Raw genomic sequence first — 19,727 nt, 5'->3', positions numbered from 1 at the left:
CAGAACATTCTCTGCTGTCTTGTGATCTGTACACTCTGAGCTGGCCAAGACACAGCCCTTTTCTGCCTTGTTATGTGACTGCTTTGAATTCCTCTGGTCTTACAGCAGCTCCCCAATCCAGCCTGTTTTGGCCAATGCTGATGGGACCAGGAGAATTGAGCACTCGGCTCCTCAGTTCTTGCAGAGCTTCCTTCTCCCCTATCCTGTTTAGGACAGCTCAAAACTCTCAGTGTCACTTCAGCCATCTGGGATAAGACCTCTTGTGCCCTCAGAGGGTAAATTTAGCACAGATTTTTCTGAAAGCAGCTCCCTTACGAGGCACCCATGGCTGGTGCCAGAGAAGGGATGGTTTGAATCTAAAAGGAATAACCCCAAACTTCTGCCTCCGTTATTTCTGAGCAGCTACTCATCATGGAAGCACTGAATTCCCCCACACACTGAGCCATCTGCTCTATTTATTATAACCAAAGACGTGCTCCGAAAATTACAAAATCCCAACGAGACCAAAAGAACGTAGAAAAAAAATTCCCATAGTCTGATTATTCCATCTGTGCAGCTTTTCTACTGCACACTCTTTTAGCAGACCTTTACAAATTAACCCCTTAAGTACCAGATGTGTATCAATTTAGAATCACCTCAAACTCTCCACAAGAAGAAATGGTAAATAAGTCACAGAGGAACGGACAAAACGGGGGAGAGAGAAATGACAGCTCAGAATTCCAGGAAGGGAGGCAGCCTTATCTGGTGCCTGTGGGAAAATCACACAGTTATGCTCCTGGCTGCTCCATGATGACCCTGAGAAAGTGGCCTCATCCCCCTGTGCCTCCTCCCAGCTGCTGTTTGCCTTGTCTGTTTAGACTGCAAACTCTCCGGGGCCACAGGGGTGCCAATACTGCTCGAAGTCACCTGGCACACAGCAGCAGGTACCTGAAATGAAGCAACAGCTGAAAGAACCAGTGCCAGGCCCAGCAGCACCTCATGGCAGAACAACTGCAGCAAGGGGGGCAGGAGACACCCGGGGCAAAGACTGCTGAGAGTTTTGAGAAGGTATTTACAGACCAAGAGCTGGCAATGCCTCATGTGCAAGGTCTCATGCACTCCAACAGCTCCTTGCAGGGCTGGGCTGTTGCTTTACCTGTATGTTGAGTTTTTTAACCCTTCAGCTTGGGGGCAGCTGTCACTTGGATCCCCCTAGGATCACAGAATCCCAGAATGTCCTGAATTGGAAGGAATCACAAGGATCATTGCAGCCCAACTCCTGGCAGCACTTTCCTGTCTCAATCCTCTGCTGCTCACCATACACTTCACTGCAAGCCCTTTTCCTCCTCAACCTTCTTTGCCATCTCCTCCTTTCTTCCATTCTGCTTTTTCCTTTCACCTTTTCTTCTGCCTCCACAACCTGAGGCTGAACTTTCTCCATCCCCAGGAGGTTCTTAAAACAAATAGAAGCTTGTGAATTATTAACAGTGTAGACTAAAAATAGCATAATTTTTAATGGCAAGCACTACTGCACAGATGACCTACCTTGGACTTAAGTGTGACTGGCCCTAACTGTTCCTAATTTGCCAGGAGTGCTTTACAGAATGACAGCTGTGAGAAGGAGGAACATAACTTGGGGGCCTTAAAAAGAGAAGACAAAGCAAAGGAAATGGGTATAACTGAATTCACCATTACAGAATATAGAATATTGAACACAGGAATGTGAAATCAGCAGATCCTGATGCTCCAGCAGCCCAGGGAAAAACTGCATAGCTGGGATCCCTGAAGGTATTTCCAGGACAGGCAAAAAGGACAAAAGCCCTTCCACTTGTGTAAGCCTATTGCAGTGAGCAAAGACTTGATGGACAAAGATGGCACCAAGTTTGTGAGCTCCCCAGCTGAGCAGCCCTGCACAGGTTTGGCAGCTGCATCCCTAAAGAAGGGAATGGAAAACCCATAAATCAGCCTGAGTCACCCTCTGCAGACCCTGTCAGTATGTGACAGCCTGGGGTGTGACACCCTAGATCCCACAGCTACACCTCACCCAGGAGGAACCGAAAAATCATCGGAAAAATCACCCCACATGCGCCACTTGCAAGGAAAATAAACACAGCAAGAGTCCCAAGGAAGGAAAGTGTGGCTTCTTCTCAAGTTTAGACTGAATTTCAGACAGATACACTGTACTGAGGAGAGGGGATGAGTTGGCAGCTTGCAGACAGAACTCAGCTTTTCACCCTGCCACTCTGGCTTCAGACACAAGGACGAGGGCTCTTCCAGCCCTCTGAACAAAGGTGTTACCAATGTCCCCAGGACAGCCTGTGACACCAAATAATTTCTAACAAGCTTGCAAACCCCTGGGGTTTCACATATCCCTTTTTGCCTTTGTGTCCATAATGCACAAAATGTGGACTGGAGGGGAAAAAAAAGTGAGAAAGGCATCAGTGTGGTTACAGCCCTGCAGAGCTGAGTAACCCAAAGCTGGAATTGGCTCTGTAAGAGCCCCCAGGGCGAGCAGTGCGTGCTGGCTCTGAGCGGGGCTCGACCCTCCAGAGAATCCTTAGTGAGTCAGCTCAAACATTCACAACCCATGAGCAATTCCAGGCAGCATTTCACAATATGCAGTGGCTGCAAGTCTGCCTTGTTGCACGGAGTTGTCCAGGGATTAGCTGCAGAGAGCTGCTCAGGGCTCTTCCCTCTGCTGGCGGTGGGGGATGGACAGAGCAGGAACAGGATTGTCCTCTTTCAAATGAGTGCTGGGGGAGTTTATACAAACCAGCACTAATCCGTGCTGGTGTTCACCAAAAACATTCCAGATTTCCCCCTGCTCCTTCCTTTGACATTGTATCACTGCATAATTTTAAAAATGCTTTGCTGGCCTTGCTCACACTGGAGTAATCCTGGCTCTTGCTACAGCTGAATAGCTGATCCCATGGCTATTCCACTGCTATGGAATGAAATCACAGTTATTATCTGCAGTTAATTATCCTGCTGGGCTCTTCTCTGAAGCCCGTAGAGCAAGGAAGGGTCATTTTGTCGAGAAAAGGGACAGAATTTAGATACGCAAAAGGAGAAAGGAGGTAATGGAAGGAGAGAGGGACGTGTGGAGATGTCAATACAAAATCAGAGAGAAAAAGGTGCTCGCAGGGTCTCTTTCTCAAAGTTCTTTGTGAACGACTTCACCAACAGCAAATTCAAAATTTTATCATAAACCGGGTGTTGCTGGACTGAAACGCTGAACTACACACGTATAGACAAGTATACACTGCTGCAGCCCGTTAAGCAGGGAGGGGCACGGCGAGAGGGCCGTGTACAGGCCGGGGGTCAGGCTGAGAACCGGGCACGGGCAAAGGAGCGGGGGCGAGAGCAGGAACGGCTGCGGGCGGCAGGGCAGGGCAGAGCAGGGCAGGGCAGAGCAGGGCAGAGCAGAGCAGGGCAGGGCCAGGCAGGGCGGGCAGAGCAGAGCAGGGCAGGGCGGGCAGAGCAGAGCAGAGCAAGGCAGGGCGGGCAGAGCAGGGCAGGGCAGAGCAGAGCAGAGCAGAGCAGGGCAGGGCGGGCACAGCCGCACGGGGCAGGGCAGAGCAGAGCAGAGCGGGCAGAGCAGAGCAGGGCAGAGCAGAGCAGAGCGGAGCAGGGCAGGGCGGGCACAGCCGCACGGGGCAGAGCCGCTCGGAGCCGCTCCCCCAGCCCGGCCCGGCCCCGCTCCCGCCCCGCCCCGCCGCCCGCCGCCGCCATCTTGCCCACCCGCGCCCGCCCGTCCCGCTCCGTGGCAGTCCCGTCGCTCCTCAGGCCGCCCGTCCATGGCCAGCTTTCCCCCGAGTGTCAACGAGAAGCTCATCGGTGAGCAGCGCGGGGGGAACGGGCTGGCTTGTCGGGGACAGCGCGGCCGGGCCCGGGATCGCCTGGGGCTCGGGCGGGGGCGGGCGGGCGCTCAGCTCATCCTGCAGCGCAGCGCGCTCGGGGCTGCCCGCGGGGAGCGGGGGGATCCGGGCACACGGGGCCATTGCGGGGACACGGGGCCATTAGGGCACACGGGCCCATTGCGGGGACACGGGGCCATTGCGGGGACACGGGGCCATTGGGGCACACGGGCCCATTGCGGGGACACGGGGCCATTGGGGCACACGGGCCCATTGCGGGTACACGGGGCCATTGGGGCACGCGGAGCCCGTCCCGGCACACGGAGCCTTTCCCGGCCGCTTGCCCGTTCCGTGCCGCCTGTGGCACGGCTCTCGGTGCGAGCAGTGCGTTCGGCACCGCGCGTTCCCTGCAGGGGCTCGTCCCCGCTGGGTTACACGGTGACACCGGGCCCCTCCCGGTGGCGTTAATGAACCAAAGCAGGTGATGCAGGGCGCCCGAGCAGTCGGTGTAAGGCTGATGCTGCTCGGGTCTCCTGCCACGGATCTCCTCTGCCCCCCAGCTCGGGCGCGCACGGTCGGAGAGCTCCTGGCCCCCACGTCTCCCTTCGACAAGAAGTGCGGCCGCGAGAACTGGACGGTCGCGTTCGCCCCCGATGGCTCGTACCTGGCGTGGTCACAGGGACACCGCGTAGTGAAGCTGGTCCCCTGGGCGCAGTGCCTCAACAACTTGTAAGACAAACCTCTGTGGCTTTCGGTGCACCTGAAAAACAGCAGGGTTTAAAAACAGGAGTGGCTTCAAATCAAGTAAAATGTGTGTGTTGGTCTTCTAGGCTTTGACACCTTGGGGAAAAATTAATTCCTTAAAATAACAGCTGTTCTGTCTCCTTTTGCATGGCCGGCATGAGGAACTATTGCAACCTCACAAAGCCTATGGAGGAGTGGCTTCTTAATCAATTTAGACACTCTAAAATAAGAGGAAGTTAGAATGAAAAGGGAATTTACAGATTTGGACAGATCTGGCCCTTTACACTTCCTATCGCTATGCTGTTTGGCTTTACCTTTTGGGAATTTGCTTAAGGGCAGACCTCTTTCCTTATCATCCTTGTCAGAATGCAAGTGGAGTTCCAAAACACACATTTTGTTGGCACTGGCAGGTTGCATGTTAGCAAAGTTGGTAGCCAGCCACTGCAGTTCTGTAGCTGGTTACATTTCTCTGACCTGTTTTTTTCCCCTTTTGGGGGTGGTTAATTGTTTTCCATGTGCTGGACACTCAGTATCTCTCTTCAGAGAGATACTTTCAGTATTTCTTCTCTTCGCATGTAAGGGAATTGAAGGAAACTTCTCTCATTTAGCAGAAAATGCTAGAAATTTTTACAGCTCATTTTTCTGTAAATACTTCAAAACTGTTGGGTTTTGCAGTAGGTTAAGTTAGCATCTCGCTTTCTATGGAGGTAAAACTGTATACAGAATATTAGTATTACTTTGTGTTGGAAGGTTTCCAGGTGCTGGCAATTTTCCCCAGTTATAAGGAAAAAGCATTTTAATAGTTTAAAGTAAAAACGCACCGAAGAAAGGTTTGTTTCTGGAGATAACTGGAGCTGTGCTGTGCTCACAGCCTGCTGCACGGCACGAAGAATGGCGCGGACGCCGTCGGCGCGCGGCCGCCGCGGCCGGGCAGCGAGAGCAGCCCCAGGAACAAGCCCTGTGAGCACGTCATCGACTGCGGGGACATCGTGTGGAGCCTGGCCTTCGGCTCCTCGGTGCCCGACAAGCAGAGCCGCTGCGTCAACATCGAGTGGCACCGCTTCAGGTTCGGCCAGGAGCAGCTGCTGCTTGCCACCGGCCTCAACAACGGCCGCATCAAGATCTGGGATGTCTACACAGGTGAGCTCAGGGCACGCCCCAGACCCTGAGCTGCAGGGACATGTGGGGAGCATCCAGGCCAGCTCCTGGCCTGCCTCAGGACACCCCAGCACTGCCACCCTGGCCCTGAGAGCCTTGTCCAAATGTCCCTTCTCACGCTTAGGTGCCAACTCACACTTCTTGTTAGTACACACCAGGAATTGGTTATAGAATTGTAACTGGGAGCTGAGCTTGAATACAAATTCAAAACTATTAAAAAAGCATGAGCTCCTGCAAACAGAAGTAAGGAAAAACTGCCAGAGGAACAAGAGAGGCAGGTCATGCTTTGAGATGTGAGACATGGCAGATACTAAATAATTCAATGTGTGCATACATACATTGGTTGTTTACTCAACAGTCTTCCTAGTTTCACCATTCTTTAAAAGCATGACATTGCTGGTTTATATTGATGAGGATCTTTTATTATTTTAAAAAGAAAATTAATTACTCAAAAAGTCTGAATCTGAACTTAGGGACTTTCAGTTTTGCTGGTAGCACAGCTGCTGGGTTGGAGAGAACTTTGTTAGGAAAAAAAAAGACTATTGAGTAATTTGTCCTTTTACACTGAAGCTTAGAACGGGTGTGTCTATCAAAAGACAAGTCTTGCCTTATTTCTGAGCTTCTAGTATATAGATTTTGGGAGAGTGACAGGATTCATGTGCTGCTCATTGTAGGGAGCATTTCTACAAAGAAAATTGTCTTTACATGCTGTAATTTTATATTCAATATTTGCATCCATAAAGCAATTGATCTAAGTACAGTAGTCCTTCATGTTAAATTGTGGTGTTCTCATGTAACAGGAAAACTCCTCCTTAACCTGATGGACCACACAGAAGTCGTCAGAGATTTAACCTTTGCCCCCGATGGCAGCCTGATTCTTGTGTCTGCATCCAGAGACAAAACCCTGCGAGTGTGGGACCTGAAGGATGATGGTAATGTCTGGGCTTTAACTAATCTAATCTATCTTTATCTAATCTAATATCTGGACTTTAGAGAAGTATCCATATACTCGCCCCTTTTATTGCTCTAGACTCAGTTTGGTCAGGATTGCTCAAAAGCTGCGTGTTCTGTTAGTCACTCACTCTGCACTTGGAATTCTTTAGTCACTCACTCTGCACCCCCTTGGAGTGCCTTCCCTGCCTGAACCCTGGAGGCAGGAGCAGGCATTGGGCTAAGAGTGCATGGAGTGACCTTTCTGAATAGGGACATGTAAGTAGAGGCTGCATCCCAGGGGGTTTATTTCTGTGTAGAATGGCTCTGCAAGAAGTTTGGGGAAATGATAAAAAATTTCACAAAGGAGTAACTAATTTGGAAAAGCTTTTCCGTCTGAATTTTGTAATATTTAAGCAATTCTTACAGCAATTATTTCTGTTTAGGAAACATGATGAAGGTGCTGAGAGGCCATCCGAACTGGGTGTATGGCTGTGCATTCTCTCCAGACTCCTCCATCCTCTGTTCTGTTGGAGCTAGTAAAGCAGTATGTGTCAGAGTTTCTTGTTCCTTAATTCTCCTGAATTGTGTGCATAATCATTTTAAATCTAAGTAACATTAAGCTTGTGCTCGGTGTCATGAACTTCTAATGTTTGATGATGATGTAAAAGTGCATGAAATTAAACTGGCCAATGGTGCATTGAGACCCTGATTTGTGAATGGAACTTGCACTGCTTTTAGTTGAAGAGGCTGTAAGTGTGGAGAAATAGGTCTGCACAGGGTCATGGCATAAAACAAAGACCTCTAAAGCTGCCAGTGTTAAAAGATACGTAGATTCATGCATAAAAGTACTTTGGTTTTGATTTTGTCCTTCCTATTTCATGCTCAATTAGAAAGACTTCACAAAGTCTGAGCCAGTCAGGACACCTCCTGCTGAACAAAAACGTTCCTCCCTGTTTTCCCATGCCAATGGCAGTGGTGCTAAGAATTAGAGGGAAGAGGAGCACACTGGCTTTGCTTCCATCCTAATGCCCTGCTAGAGAACTGAAAGCAGTGCAGGTGATGCATGTATGCCATAAGCTGCTCCTGGCACTGAAGAGTTAGGGCAGAGCAGGAAGGGGAGCTCAGCCTGGTTCAGGGGCTCTGCAGGCAGTGTAGTGAGCTCCAAAGGCCCAGCTCAGGCCATCACTGTGGGAGTGCTCCTTGCCCACTCGCTGAGAGCTCTGGGGTTTGGCTCTGTGCTGGAGCAGAGGGGGATGTGTACATTGCTGTCTCGAGGCTGTGTGTTTTCCATAAGCTTCTTGCTTTCCCTGTCACAGGTGGTGGCAGCAATATTGGTGTGATTGAGTTAAGCTGGCACCACTCTGAGGAGCACAGTGGTGTTGGCGGGCAGAGAGTGGCAGCTCTGGCCGCCAGCCCGGCGAGCTGTACCGTCTGTACCGTAGGACGAAGTAACCTTGCCCTCGGCTGCAAGGGGTCCTGTACGTACGCAGGTGCTGCTCCATGTCCACTGTCTGCTTGCTTGCTTGCTTTTTTTTTTGTTGTTTTGTTTTGGTTTTTTTTCTGGTTTTTTTTTTGGATAATTTTCACAGCAGTGAAATACACTGACTCCTCAAACTTAGTTTCCAGTTTTATGGAATGCTGGGGTCTCCTTGGAAAAGTTAGAGAAGTGTTTGTAACTGATTGTAAAACGGTTTGGAGTTAGGCAGTGTGGGAGGCACTAAGGCTGAGCTTGTTTTGGTCAAATGTAAATTTATCCAAGATGTCAGAATTTAACCTGTGCAGTAAAACTGTCGAGGGAGAAATCAAGGCTGCTAATGAGCTCTTTGAGGAACATAACAGCTTTTGCTAAAGACTTATATTCCTGTAAAACCATGCTGGATAGTGTATGGATAGTTCCCATTTAGTAATTCTGCACAGTCCTTATTTTGATTATATATAATGTACAACTGTATGTAAAATACTGTAATGTTCTACAAATTCTTATAATACACTGTGCAATTAGAGTAAATTGTAATATTAATGTTGTTTGTTACTGTTGACTTGATTTTAAATGCCTAAATTCTTTCTAATAATGTGGTTAGACTTCCCTGTTGTTTTGCCAAAGACATAACTTTTGGCTGTGAAAATTCTTTTTGCTTGCAGTATCTGTTTCTCTTCCTAGGCTGACGTTGGTGATCCAAGCAATTGTAAACAAGTGATCTTAAACTCAAAGGGATGCCACTGGAGTAACAATATGTTAACCTTACATTTTCTGTCTGTATATTTCTTAAAATTTTGGTAGTTACTGAAAAGAGGGGATTGTAGAGTTTAACCCTATTTATTTCTGAATATTTTAATAAAATAGTTTTGTAATACATGAATTTCAGTAAGCTACATGGTTAAATTGTGTTGCCTTTATCTTATATTTTGGCTTATTTTGTTAATAACATTTAACAAATTTGAGTTAGAACTTGCATGTCTGCTTTAATTATTTTTTTTAAAAAACCCTTGATTTTAATCTGAGTATGACACTGAGCATATTTCTTAATTGTAGTAATTCATAATACCTGATTTTAATATAATCCTAAATAAGACTAGCTAAACTTAAAAACAAATTAAATGCTTCATTGCCTCTTTGGGCAGAGCTATAACATCAGCCCATTTAATTGCAGGTTTTCCTCTGGGATATGGATAAATACTCCATGTTACGGAAACTTGAAGGCCATCACAATGATGTTGTAGCTTGTGAGTTCTCTCCTGATGGAGCATTACTGGCTACTGCATCTTATGATACTCGAGTCTATGTCTGGGATCCACATACTGGAGTGATCCTTAGGGAGTTCGGGTAAGTGAAGCACTCAAACCTGGAAACTTTCTCCCAGAGCAGACTTGGAAATGAGCAGTGGCTGATGGAGATGCTAAAGTGGCAGAGGCTGGAGGTTGTTCTTCCATCTGAGGGAGAAATTACAGCAGTGGTGTTTTAATTTTAATGTGTCCTGAGCTGTTAAAGAAGGCTGAAGAGCACGCAGCAGTTCAGCCCCAGTCCGTGGTTAGCTGGTTAAGCACTGTTTGTTTGTCACTGCTGAGCCCTGGCCAGCTGCACGGTGTCCCTGAGGTGTCCCTGAGGTGTCCCTGTCTCTGTCCTGCAGGCACCTGTTCCCCCCGCCCACGCCCATCTTCGCGGGCGGCGCCAACGACCGCTGGGTGCGCGCGGTGTCCTTCAGCCACGACGGGCTGCACGTGGCCAGCCTGGCCGACGACAAGTGAGTGTGCCAGGGCACTGCCCCTGCCCCTGCCTGCCACGGGGGCCTCAGCACTGCCAGCCCAGCTGTGCTCCTGGGCTTCCCTGTGCAGCACAGAGAAACCAGCCTGCACAATGGAAAAGCTGCTCTGATAACTCCCTGTCCTTCTCCCTCAGGATGGTGAGGTTCTGGAGAATCGATGAAGAATACCCTGTACAAGTTGCACCTCTGAACAATGGGCTCTGCTGTACTTTCTCTACCGATGGCAGTGTTCTGGCTGCAGGGCAAGTACAGACTTTTCCTTTTTGACATATGAGGGTAACACAAGAGATAGAAAACAGTGGCTCAGTGTTCTGAAAATTTTCAGTTGTGACTTGCAGCCTGGTGCTTCTGGCTGGTACTGGTTTGTTTAAACATACCTGGAATAGCAGTAAAATCAATCAGCTGATAAACTCATTTCTTATCTTTAAAAATAAATACGTGAGAGACCCAAAACATGAGGATTGGAAGAAGCCCATCAGATAGCCAAGGGCAGTTGCTGTGTCAGGTGGCACAGCTGCTGGGAGATCTGCTCCTGTTGCATAGACAAGTTGCTTATTGTGCTGCTGTAGCTTAAAATAGGAACTGGAATAAATCAGGGTCTGGAGCAGCTGGAGGTGGGCACCAGCAAGTCCCCTCCTAGTGTATGTGTGTGTGAGTTGGTAGCAGGCTGAGCTGGTTCCCATGCAGTAACCTGGGGGTGTGGGGTAGCAGGCTGAGCTGGTTCCCATGCAGTAACCTGAGGGTCGCTGGGGTAGCAGGCTGAGCTGGTTCCCATGCAGTAAGCTGGGGGTCTGTGGGGTGGCAGGCTGAGCTGGTTCCCATGCAGTAACCTGGGGTCTGTGGGGTGGCAGGCTGAGCTGGTTCCCATGCAGTAACCTGGGGGTCTGTGGGGTAGCAGGCTGAGCTGGTTCCCATGCAGTAACCTGGGGGTCTGTGGGGTAGCAGGCTGAGCTGGTTCCCATGCAGTAACCTGAGGGTCTGTGGGGTGGCAGGCTGAGCTGGTTCCCATGCAGTAACCTGAGGGTCTGAGGGGTGGCAGGCTGAGCTGGTTCCCATGCAGTAAGCTGGGGGTCTGTGGTTTTGCAGGACCCAGGATGGCAGTGTGTATTTCTGGGCCACCCCGAGGCAGGTGTCCAGCCTGCAGCACCTGTGTCGCATGGCCATCCGCAGGGTGATGCCCACCAGCCAAGTCAGGAGCCTGCCCATCCCCTGCAAAGTGCTGGAGTTCCTCTGTTACCAGATCTGAGTTATTTGAGAAGGAAACCAACAACTGGGAGGTGGCCCAGCTGCTGAAACTGGCTACAAACACTTTACAGAATCCTCAAACTGTACAGCCTTTAAGCTTAAAACTCTACAGGTTTTCAAGAGCTATTTAAAGTGATAACCTAAAATACTATTTTATCAAAATGCCTCACAGGTAATTTTTTTACTATTTATAGAAAACACAGTAGAAGTATTCCTGGTGTTCTCAGTTTTCTAAAATATAACTGTGAAAACATGTACATACATAGACATAAGCTGCTACATGTTATCAATGTACCTTTAAGAATTGCTTGTATGATTTTTCATGTGTCTCATGTATATATTGCTTTGGTAGAGCCATGATGCATCTGAGCTGTAAGTGGAAGGACAGCTGTTCTGGCACACTGAGATAGGAAAACTATTGACTTTCAGAGCAGTTAAGCTTCCTTCTGTACATTGGCTGGGGTCCAGGAAGCTGCCCCCAGGTCAGACTTTGTGCTAGTTTATTTGTGAGGAGGTACAGAGTGGCTTTGTAGAGAGCAGTGTGAGGAAGAGCAGGAGGTTAAAAGGGTTGCAGAGTATCCAATGTAACCCGTGTCAGCTGAAGGCCTTATGCTCCATAGCAGCAAACCAGGTGAAATTTCAGTATTGGGCAGTGTTAGAGAACCATTTCCTTACATTTCTGAAAATCTGACTACTGTATTATTGCCTGATACTGTGTCTGTAATGAGAGACATTAACAGACTCAGTTTATTATCCTTTAACCCTATAATATCTGTTTGGGGGTGATTATTGGTTAATGGCCAAAGATAAGCAAAATACTTGGTTTTGCCTTCTGTTATTTATCTGTACCTGCAGATATAAAGAATGTATGCATTGCATAAAATGCCTGATTATATATATTTTTGTTGAATTTTGTATTAAAAACTTGTATAAAAGTTTTCTGGTGTCTCATCTGGTGACTGATTTATCAGCACTGTCTGGCTGCAGTGTTCCAGGCTGAGCTGGTGGGGCCTGGTTTGTGCTCCCAGACAGATGCTTACAGAGCTCTCTAAAGCCATGACAGTGTTATAAGCACGTGTGAGCTACAAATCTGCTTATTTTAGCACTTTCATGAGCTGAGCTGAAAGCTGGGCTTGCCATGAGCCTGTTTCTGCAAGATCACAGTTCCAGCCCTGGGTCAGCAGGTAGACTTCAATGTGGGGTCTTGCAGGGGAGTCTTACTGGTGGGTCCCCTCAGGTTGTGTTCCCCAAAAGCTCTGATTTATGGAAGTGCAGGGAGAAAGCCACCCCAGCTCCCCTTTGACCACCTCTGAAAGCTGCTTCTCCCAGCTCTGCCTGCAGGAGTTCTGTTTGCTCTAACCTTTCTCCCAGGACACAAATGATAGTGTTAGACCAAGTACACAAGCTTTGCTCATTAGTGAGGCTATTTATAATAATGTACCACAGTTACAAGCCTCTTCCTGCCGTGGTGGGACACCACAAGGTGAGGCCTGATCCCCAGCATCCCCCACGTCCCAGCTGCTCTTCTGTAACCACTGCCAGGGAAAAGGGAACAAGCCAAGGACAGCACCATGGCACTGAGAGCACTAAGGATTGTGTGGGGTTTATTGTTTCAATGCTAGACAAGGACTTCCATTGCAGCACTTTAGAAATAGGGTAGATGAATCCTGTGACCTTTTCCTTATATATTACAATAGTCTCATAAAGGACAGAGGTCATGTAAGATCCCATGGGAAATCTGCTAGAGGTGTCAGGCAGAAACTGTTTATCCAAGTCATTATTTCAGATCAGAACCACCTGAGTAAGGCAAGCAGGGTTTCTGTGGGATGCTGGCTTCTGCACAAGGATAAGTTTGTTTTATAAACACTGCTCTGCACCCAAATCCCACTGCAATGAGCTGGATCAGAACAGCCCTCATTATTGATGTACTAGAACCAAAAGAAAGCCAGAGTAAACTTCAGATAAGTCATGATAACACTGTTATTTATCAGCAAGGTTATGCCTTGTGTTACCAGCTAATTCCAGACAGAAGTTCTGGGGCAGATAAGATTTATTTCTAACATGAGATTAGAAGCTCCTGAATGCTCATTTTTATTACAGCTGGCTGAGTTCTTTACGCATCAAGGAGAAAAAATATTTATTTATGTGCTCTAAAAAGAGTTGCTAGCTGGGGTTCCCTGACAGAAATCATAATCTCTCCTGTCTGAGCTCACTTCTCTGCCTATACAAATGTAAAGACCACTGCCCCCTGCACACTGAGGGGAGGAACTTCCCCCATTTAATTGGAGAGTTCTGCCCACTTGTTCAGGTGCCTGACACACAACTCATCTTACAGCTGTGCAGACAGGGAGCACTGCCCCCTCCTCTGTGAGCCCAGGGCAGCTCATGGAGAGCATTTCATCAAGCCACTAAGGTTTCACTGACTCCTCTCCCCTCCTGCTTCAAAAGGCAAGAACTTCTTTGGGAAGACTGTCTCAATCTGCTTCCTGATACAACAGCAATTGTAGTAAAAGTCTAGTACCAAAATAAATGCCAGGGTGGAAAAATCAAAGTGAAATTATATGGGAAAGAATCTATCAGTGTAGATTATTAACAGTGTGAATTCACACCTCCTGGGGCAGCTGCCCAGGAGCTGTTTGAGTGTTTGATGATATGATTAATTATGACCAGCTCCTTGTCACTGCAGAAGGAACAAGTCCAGAAGAAAGACTTTAAATATTGCTTCATCTTAATTGCATCAGAGGAAAGGAAAAAACCAAAAAAAAATTCCAAGGTCCACTGCAGATAAGAGCAGTGAGAAGAGTTTGGGCAGAACTTTGATCCTGATGTGGCATGTCACAAGACAGATACGTGTTTGCTGCCCCTGTCCAGAGAGCTGCTCTGGCTTTTGTGAGGTCACTGGCACGTAAGGAAAAGGAGCAGCTGAGAAAATCCCCTCCCTACCTTCCAACAAGTCTGTGACACAGCTCCAAGGCCACCTGGCCTCTGAGGGAGGTTTGAACTTGTCAGGTGGTTCCCTTCAGCTGATCCCAAAGGTTCAGGTAGTTCTGATACTCAGGTGAAGCAGCTACAGTGAGCATGCTCTGAGAACAAACAGGAGCTAGGAGGTGGCGTGCTGCTCCTGCACTTGTAGAAATCAGCACTAAATCTGGCCTGCACTTTGCCATTTCTCTGACCTCAGTGCTCTCATAGATGAATTTGATTTGCTGCTAGAGAATCCTCTCCTTACTCCAGCACAATATTACAAATAAAAATCCAATTAAACAGAGTCCATCATGGCAATAATCTGAGCAACAACTGATCAGGCTCTGATGAAGCATATTCATAGCAAAGGCTTGCAGTAAAGCAAGGGAAGTTTGGGGTACACTTGTGTGTATCTCTGTGGGTTGGTGTGGGGGGCAATTCCTCCATCCACGTGTGTCTGTGTGTAACTCACTGCCAGGGGTTATCCTGGAGCCTGGGAAAAGCTCAGTGCTTGCACAGTGACAATACTGCACTGCCAAGGCAGCAGCTGGGAGGGCATTTACCTCCCAGGGGAGGGTACAAAAACCCCTTGGCATCCCCAGGTTTATTGACTGTGTGCACTGGATCATGAGACATTAGAGAGGCTGGAAGTGCATTGACCTGCTCACAGGTCTGTGTTTGGTCAAGAGCTGCCAGGATGGCATCTGACCAACACAAGTGCTGCAGCTTCTGCTGGAGCTGCTGAACAGCAGCACAGGCCTGGGCCTGGCCAGTCACACACACACTGCAGGGTCAGCCCCAGCCCAGCACAGCCCCCAGAGCAGCGTGGTACACAGGCCAGACCATGAGCTCTTTTGGCACCAGACTGCAATAGAAATAAATTCAACATGTCCATCTGTGTGGATGGAGAACTTCTGAAATTACACTTTTCCTATGGAGTTCTTTGCCCAAGGAAATTAAGCCAGCACCAGGTGCCCCTGAACAGGGATCCTCCTACATTGTCTGGGAAGACATTCTGTGCGCTGTGGTGTGGTGAGAAGGGTTTGCTCTTTTTAGTACCACTTCCATCTAGTAATTCATAAGAAATATGGTGTTGAAGGCTTTTTTTTTGTCTATTTTTTTCCTTGAATCTATAATTGTTCTTGGCTTCAACAGCAGATATTATTAACTACTTATTATTCAGAAACAAACCAGTATTCTGACTAACCAATTATCCTAAATCATACTTTAAACAAAACATAACTCAGTAGCATTTATGGGGAAATGTAAGGGTAATAACATTTGGAATATTTATGGGAACCTGGAAATGTTTGAATTATCTTCATTCGTGCACTACAGTAGCATCCAAGCCTTTAATAAAGAAGTCTCTCTAATCCAAACAACTCCTAAGTTAAACAGACAAGAGACAAAGCTATGAACAGAAAACATAATCCCTCACTTAGAGGCAAATAAATGAGGCACAGAAGGGGATTCTAAAGGAAACTGTAGCCAACCTCAGGATCTGGTTTTCCTCCCTGCTGTGGTCAGAAAGTCCTTTCATGCTTCCCAAAGAAATGTCGAATGTAGATGCAGTTCCTCATGGTCAGTGTGCAGGGCTTGCTCCAGGGGCTTTCTTCATTCAGCACACGTGCAGCTCTACTGCTGCCTTGATTTTCTCCACTCTTTCAAACTCTGGCCTTGTGGTTTCACACCAAATACCAATGCTCTTAAATGTTCCATTTCCAGACCAAATTGATCTGAGCTGCATCCCTTCTCAAAGCAAGAGGAACAAAATTCTGTCGTACTTCTAGAGAAGTGTTTGAGAGCAAGATCTCTAATTAGTTCTGTACCACAATCCAGAGGTACCAAGGCACCTTCACCTCTTCCCCAAAGCCCAAATCCTTCACCAACCCCAAATCCTGCCGGGTGTGCGGCGCCCTCTGCCGGGCACGCGCGGCTCTGCACACCTGGGCACACAGAGCACACCTGGGCACGAGAGACTCTGCACACCTGGGCACACAGAGCACACCTGGGCACGAGAGACTCTGCACACCTGGGCACACAGAGCACACCTGGGCACGAGAGACTCTGCACACCTGGGCACACAGAGCACACCTGGGCACACAGAGCACACCTGGGCACGAGAGACTCTGCACACCTGGGCAGGAGAGACTCTGCACACCTGGGCACACAGGGCTCTGCACACCTGGGCACGAGAGACTCTGCACACCTGGGCACACAGAGACACACCTGGGCACACAGAGACACACCTGGGCACGAGAGACTCTGCACACCTGGGCAGGAGAGACTCTGCACACCTGGGCACACAGGGCTCTGCACACCTGGGCAGGAGAGACTCTGCACACCTGGGCACACAGAGCACACCTGGGCACGAGAGACTCTGCACACCTGGGCACGAGAGACTCTGCACACCTGGGCACACAGAGCACACCTGGGCAGGAGAGACTCTGCACACCTGGGCACACAGGGCTCTGCACACCTGGGCAGGAGAGACTCTGCACACCTGGGCACACAGAGCACACCTGGGCACGAGAGACTCTGCACACCTGGGCAGGAGAGACTCTGCACACCTGGGCACACAGGGCTCTGCACACCTGGGCAGGAGAGACTCTGCACACCTGGGCACACAGAGCACACCTGGGCACGAGAGACTCTGCACACCTGGGCACACAGAGCACACCTGGGCAGGAGAGACTCTGCACACCTGGGCACACACAGCTCTGCACACCTGGGCACACCCTGCAGCACCTCCACTCTGCACCGTATCAGTCCCTTGCCTCCTGCTGCAGGGTGAATTTGTCAGCTTTAGAGGAAGAAAATGAGCTGGGTGGAATTTTCATCAAGCTGCTTGTGTACACTGCAAACAGCAGCAGTGAGCGTGAAGGAGTCCTGCCAAGGCTGGGAGACAAACCTCACACTTCTTTTGTTTCTGCTGCTTTACTTAGGAAAGAGCCAATGCATGAAACACAAGGAGTGCCAGAAAGCCAAATACACACTAGCCTTTGATGCTTTCTTTCCCTGAACACACACACCTCTGCCAGCTCTTTAGTCTCTCATCCCTTCAGAGGCCAAGGGTCAGAGGGGCCCCTGTGAACTGCTGCCCTGGCAGAGGAAGAGGAAGGAAATGACAAATTAGCTCAGCTTTCTAGGCCTGTCCCGATCCCCTTGTGTGAGTCACCGGAGCGTGACGGCAGTGGCTGCACGCTGGCATCTAGCAAGACTTGGTTTCCTCTTCTGAAGCTGCTCATGTGACAGCTGCAGCCATGTTTCCCTGTGAGAATCCTGCAGCTCCTTGGTGGGGCTGTGCTGCACAGTCCTTTTACTGGGAAGTGGCAGCAGAGTTCCAGCTAAAGCTGCTCTTTTCATCACTTCTGGGAACACCAGACTGGCTCCTGGCTTAAGGAAGAGTGCTTCGAGCAAGTAATGAGGAATTGCTTTCTGAATTTGTCCCAAACACAATGAAGCCACCCATCACCACTTCACAGCCTTCCAGCTCCTTAACAACTTCGTCACACACAGATGACATTTTGTTAAAGAACTGAGGTTTTGTTGCGATTTCAACATCTCGAGGTTTTGTTTTGCTCCCCATTCCACACCCAAGTCTTGCAAACACCATGTCTCCCTGCTCCAAAGCTAACAGCTCCTTTTCCAGCACAGCACATGTGGGAAAGCTGAATTTAAGACACAGGTAATTTGATTCCACTTCTATCTCTGCATCTTCCTGTTTCACACAGCTTTAACCTCATGGTGCCTCAGTTCCCACTATCTTATGTATGACCTGTTAAATACCTGCTTTTTTTTTTTTCTGGAGTCCTGCAGAATTTCCTTGTTATTTGTTTTTAAAGTGAAATCTGAGGGTTACATGAACCCATGTAACTCCTGGAAATGGGGCTTTTAAGTGAAAGCACTGCAGCATTGAGTGCAGATGTGGAGCTCAGAATTTCCCATTCTGACACCACCCCTCCCTGCACCACTGAGGAAACTGTCCAGAGGCTGCTGCAGAGACAATGGGTTTATTCTTTTCAAAGGATACCATCACTTAGCTTCTGGTATCAAACACTTCCCAGTGATGGAAAGTTACAGCTCTGTAAGAAAGGAGGAGCAGGAAATGTGGCAGTATGAAAAGTGACCTCAGGCTCACAGCATCACCCCGAGCACTCATCTTTCAGAAGTCTCCTGAAGGGAGTGCATTTGGGAGGGGCTGATGGTCAGGAAAGCAGCTCCAGGAATAGCAGGTAGGAAATGGTGTGAGAGCCCACACACAACACCAGGGCTATTCTTAGGAGGAGTTCTAAAGCGGAAATTGCACAGGGAGTGTTGTCAGGCTCGTTTCTGTCACCGAGATGAAGAGTTAAGTGAGCAGTGCTGGAGCTCACAGTGTCACCTGAAACACCTGGGGGTGCCAAAGAGGCTTTTTGGGTGCAGGACAGGAAAATGCCTGAGCCAGGGAGGGGACTTTGGGTGACCTGCATGGCTGCACTGAGAGTCAGGGCAGCACCTGTGCCTTGGACATTCTCACCTTTCATCTACTCCTGCTTGTCATGACCCTCACGGCCTCATTAACAACACACCTAAGCATCACCTGCTTCAACACCAGCACACCTCTGAAACACAGAGCAGCTGGGAGCTGGAGGTGTGAATTTTCTTTAAACCCAAAAGAAATGAAGCTGCCTGCTGGAAAGAGAAGGCAGCATTTTTAATGATGCCCTGTTTCTAAGCAAATGTGTTATTTGGTAGCCCTTAACTTATTAATTCAGAAAAAGAATTAACACGACTAGCTAAACTACTAAATCTACTAATAAAATATCAAGACCTATGAAAGACACTGCTCTCCTGTACTCCTTGGCATTATTATTGAGGCACATAAGTGCCTCGTAAGTCTCCACCTTTTTTTTTTTTTATTACTTATAACTTTTGTTTTTGTTCTTGTGCTCAGGACTTGCTGGGCCAGAGAGACCTGCTGTGTCTACTGGAGATCAGTTTTTTTAAATAAAAAAGTAATCCAGATCAATGTGGGATTACAGGACATGAAATCTCCTCATGGCTAAGCAGGGTCAGTGTTCTTGGATGGCAAAACTGCCCTGAAGTTTTAGTTTGCAATAAAGACTTCCCATCATAATTCCCCCCTGACACAGAGGGGTTTAACTGCAGGGTGCCCCGGGGTGCCACAGATCTCTGGCTCCACAGGAAAGGAGGGATGCCAAGAGTGCCTGGGGGCTCTGTCCACAGGACAAGTGTCCATTGTGGCTGCTGAATGACACATCTGCCTGCTGCAAATAGACTCCTGCAGAGCCCTGCATGTGCTGACAGCTGGCCACCAGCCTGGAGTGACTTCAAAGAGCTGAGCTGGGCCCAAGAGGTCCAACATCCTCTTCCTCTGAGCTCACACAACACCTGGGCTTAAGCAGCAGCCACCCCTACGAGCTCCTTTTCCAGAGCAGAGATGCTCTGCCCTACACAACAGGGGCTCCAGACTAAGCTGTGCCAAGAACATCAAAGTCAATTTCAACTGGAACTGAACCTTTGAGGAAAGTAGGATACTGCAATGCAGGACATCAGCAATGATTTTAAAATAGCTGTGTTT

The 19,727-nt window shown here is 48.5% G+C and overlaps 1 protein-coding gene across 1 annotated transcript; it reads left to right on the top strand.

Moving 5' to 3' along the window:
• The first annotated feature begins 3,594 nt into the window (after positions 1-3,594).
• Positions 3,595-12,117, top strand: WSB1 (WD repeat and SOCS box containing 1). Its single transcript, XM_056506818.1, has 9 exons — positions 3,595-3,816; positions 4,397-4,565; positions 5,452-5,720; positions 6,539-6,670; positions 7,115-7,215; positions 9,323-9,495; positions 9,800-9,913; positions 10,069-10,176; positions 11,021-12,117. Exons 1-9 carry the CDS (start codon positions 3,777-3,779, stop codon positions 11,178-11,180), a joined length of 1,266 nt encoding a protein of 421 aa, XP_056362793.1. The 5' UTR covers positions 3,595-3,776; the 3' UTR covers positions 11,181-12,117.
• The last annotated feature ends 7,610 nt before the right edge of the window (positions 12,118-19,727 follow it).

This window comes from Oenanthe melanoleuca, chromosome 19, assembly GCF_029582105.1.
Source record: "Oenanthe melanoleuca isolate GR-GAL-2019-014 chromosome 19, OMel1.0, whole genome shotgun sequence".
In the NCBI taxonomy this organism is placed as follows: domain Eukaryota; kingdom Metazoa; phylum Chordata; class Aves; order Passeriformes; family Muscicapidae; genus Oenanthe; species Oenanthe melanoleuca.
This window is presented reverse-complemented; position numbering and strand designations above follow the sequence as displayed.

Excerpts from the sequence above, each read along its gene's own strand:
- WSB1 (XM_056506818.1), top strand. The coding sequence starts at position 3,777 with ATGGCCAGCTTTCCCCCGAGTGTCAACGAGAAGCTCATCG. Across the intron at positions 3,817-4,396 it reads TGTCAACGAGAAGCTCATCG|CTCGGGCGCGCACGGTCGGA; the intron begins GTGAGCAGCGCG and ends TCTGCCCCCCAG. Across the intron at positions 4,566-5,451 it reads GCGCAGTGCCTCAACAACTT|CCTGCTGCACGGCACGAAGA; the intron begins GTAAGACAAACC and ends CTGTGCTCACAG.